Below are 3,651 nucleotides of genomic sequence, written 5' to 3' on the forward strand. Positions count from 1 at the left end.
ACAGATCTGAAGAGTTACCTTTTTATAATGCCCCCGCCACCACTAACAACTCAAACCACCCCCAACCCCCGACCCCCTTGAGCTGCATTTACCTCGACAGTGGAGAACTGAGGCGATTTGCTGGCAAAATGAAAAAAATACAGACGTAATTACCTCTCAACAAAGAATTAGGATTGCCTATGTTATTGCCTAACTTGTTATACATTTCCCATTATCCTTAGTACAGGATCTCAGGTCAGTGCTGAGAGGAGACTAAGGGACACAAACCATCTACTTAGGATTCGTAATTCTCGGACCAGCCTTACAATTTTAAAGTAATACTCAGTCAGATTTGGCAACCCTAATCTCTCTCTCTCTCTTAAAGCTAAATTGCTTGCTAATTAATAAACTTAAAACTCACTGTTTGGATTACACCGGTAAGCAATGTTTGGCCTAATTGTCTAACGCTGATGGTCAGACTGTGGGAAGGTCACTGGAGTGATTTTGTTTCTGTTTCTAATATAGGATTGGACTCAACTGAAGAAGACCAGTGAATGATGCCCTCAATTGTGCAGCACAGACATGACACAGATGCACATCTGTCTGAGAACAAACCAAGGCCAAATATTTACATGGAATGTTGACCCTGATTTATAATTATGACACCTTTACATATCATTGATATATCTCAGGAATAGCCCCACTTGATAGTTTTAAAAGTATGCCTTTCAAATAGTTCATAAATATATAAAATTTCACTAAATCCTCTTTTTCTTTAAGTAAGCATGACATCTATAACTCTCTTTACAAATCAACAAAAAATAACACCTTTTCCCCCTCTCTCTTACATTCACAAGCACACTGATCTTCGATTGGCAGTGTCTTAGCATGCAAACACTGCAGGGCATGTTCCCCTACACGTCTTGTGGATGTGTCTAGTATTCCGAGAACTCTAGTTATTTCACTGCTGGAAACCAGCAGTATCAAGGAGAATGAGAGTCCCCACTGAAAATATTTACAATAGAATCTTCTTTCTCAGACTTCTTTACAAATGGTGAGGTGGGGATGGTACTTGGGCCAGGGTTAAGAATTACTTTATTATTTATTTATTTAGGAATCACTTTATAGATAAATAAGTTAAGATTACAAGAAAAGTTTTCAAAATCATACCTTAATGGTATGCCTGGTGCCCAATAGCTATTTTTTAAATGGCCGTGTTTTCGTTAACTGTACATCAGTGTTGTGTCTAGTATCTACTCTTAGGATATGAATCACATTTTTTATATTTACTGGGAAAAGTGTCTTGTGAGGATTTACAGATAAAAATTACCTTTGTGATCATTACCTAATCCTAAGCCACCACCATGCTTAATGTGATTGATACCACAGAGAGAGGTTTTAAAAGTCACACACTTAAGAGCTTTATAGTGTCTATCTTCCCATATTAAAGATGCATTGAGCTGCCAAAACATACTCATAAGGACTTCTTAGACTATATATAACATGAAGGCTACTTCAAATCCCGGCAACGTTTCAGTAGTTTAAGAATGACTTTTCAATGCACACATTGTGGCCATGCTGAGCATCTGTAAGCAAAGGCTGACACTTTCAGCAAGGGGTCCTTTGTTTACTGCCAGATCAGTTATATCTGTGATGGCTGCCTGAGAACACTGAGACACTGTCCTGTCTGGTGCTAGCAATACCCTCAACTGCTAACACGGAAACTGGCTGGCGGTAACACCCCCCCCACCCCTCACCCTGAGACAACTGAAGCATCAAACTCCACTCTCTGCTGTCTAGCGCTTTCTCTTTAGGGCACTCAGCTCGGAGCCCGAGCTGCACTAGAGAGAAGCAGACGGCTCCCGGCTTTGCTTAACAGACAGCACTGTGTGTGTCTTATTACTCACACATTGTGTTTGAAATAAGGTTGTAAAAGGATACAAACATGTTCACAATATTGTACATTTATGACAGTGATGTAGATTTAAAAACCCTGCCACCCAAATGGTAACTGAATCCGTACTAATCATGCAGTCTATGAAAAAGAGTGCTGTGAGCTTCTTCCTGAGTCACGAATGCAGCCAGCTCACTGAACCCAGTGGGCATCAGTTTCCAATCTGTCAAACGTCGTCTTCAGCTCATGGAAGGCCATGGTGGAATCATCGTTTACAATGGTCTTGTCAAAAAGGTGGCCATACTGGTTTTCCATGATCTGTGCAGACTGGATCATTTCTTGAAAGTCTTCTTCTGTGAAGGGTTTGGCCGCTCCTTGGTCGTCTTTGCTTGAAATCATCTTGGCGTTTTTTCTTGTCTCTCTCAGACGTTCTATTGATGGAGGCTTTATAAATATCACAAAAGGCTTAAATTCTAGTGTTCTTAAATGCTTCACTGTGTGAAGCTGAACATCCAATAGACAGACTTTGTTTCTAGCAAGTACAGACTGAACCGAGTCAATGCTGGTGCCGTAGTAGTTGTTTTTATATTCACCATATTCAATGAACTTGTTATTTTGCACGTCTGTCTCAAACAAGTGCTTGGAAATGAAAATATATTCCACGCCATCACTCTCCTGGCTTCTTTGGGCCCTGGTTGTGTGTGGCACGGTCACGCCGTAGTGTTGTGTGTCGCTGATCAGCAGCTTTGGTTTCAGTTCATTCAACCCTACTCCTACAGGGCCAACCAAGACCACAAGTCTGTATTTCTCATTGGTCTGCCGCTGGTACGGGCTCACTTCCTCGTAGGTGGGCACATCAGCTGTGTCATACTGCTCACTCTTCTTGCATTCATCCATGGACTTATTGGTCTTCTTATCTTTCCTACTAAGACAGAAGCTTCTTCGAAAACCAGATGATTTCCTGTTGGAAACTTTCAAGGGCTGCACTAATATTGCTGGTCGTCTCACGGCCAATCTCCTTTCCTGGAAATGCTTGGAGGGAATCAGGCCTGCCCTGGGGTTGGTATCCCCTTCATGCTTCCCCTGCTACCAGGTTGCATCATCCTGGCTCATAATCTGAAGGATGTCTCCTTTCTTGAAAGCAAGCCCAGCTTCTCTACATGGAATTTCTCTGTCCTCAGTAGGATCATAGTCGAAGAGGGCTTTGATGAACACCTTGCCTTCTTTAGATGGGGTCTCCTCTTTGATGTTGGGTATAATCTTAAATGTGATTGCCCCCTGAGACTGAGCCAAAATCTGTTTTATTTCCTCCGGCCTTTTATCCTCTACTGGGATCCCATTCACTTCCCGAAGTTCATCACCGAAGTGAATAAGACCGCTTCTGTCTGCAGCGCCACCTCTCATGATTCTAGCCACAATGATGGTACCGGTATGCTCATCCTTCTTGATGGTAGCTCCCAGTGGTTCTCTGTTTTTGACGAGACGGATGGTTTTTACTGAGTCTTCATCATCATCAATATCGTCAGGCATCGGAGGCAATACGGGGTCATAATTCTTCTGCGCCACAGTGTCGTGCACGGAAAGCAAAGCCTTTACGTTGGGTTTGGACAGCAGTTTCAACAGCTCTCTGATCTCACCACTTAATGGCTTGGTCTGAAGCTCTTCGGCCAGATCATCTGCCAAGGCTGCTGTGCTGTGGAGGACAGGGGCGGGGCTCTGCTTCTCGTAGTAGTGCAGCTTTTCATGAATCTTGACCAGTGAATGCAGGCTTTTTTCGC

At 42.9% G+C, this 3,651-nt stretch overlaps 1 protein-coding gene across 1 annotated transcript; it reads right to left on the reverse strand.

Annotated features, from left to right (window-relative positions):
* Positions 1-2,048: 2,048 nt before the first annotated feature.
* LOC101641461 (MAGUK p55 subfamily member 7-like) lies at positions 2,049-3,643 on the reverse strand (the record flags this gene model as incomplete). Its single annotated transcript, XM_013006156.1, is given in 2 exon segments — positions 2,049-2,071; positions 2,074-3,643. Coding segments are annotated over 2 exon segments (1,593 nt in total), but the record flags the coding sequence as incomplete, so codon positions are not given.
* Positions 3,644-3,651: the final 8 nt, after the last annotated feature.

The sequence above is a fragment of the Echinops telfairi genome, unplaced genomic scaffold (genome assembly GCF_000313985.2).
Source record: "Echinops telfairi isolate 266 unplaced genomic scaffold, ASM31398v2 ScPeMD7_7469;HRSCAF=8507_1, whole genome shotgun sequence".
Taxonomy (NCBI): domain Eukaryota; kingdom Metazoa; phylum Chordata; class Mammalia; order Afrosoricida; family Tenrecidae; genus Echinops; species Echinops telfairi.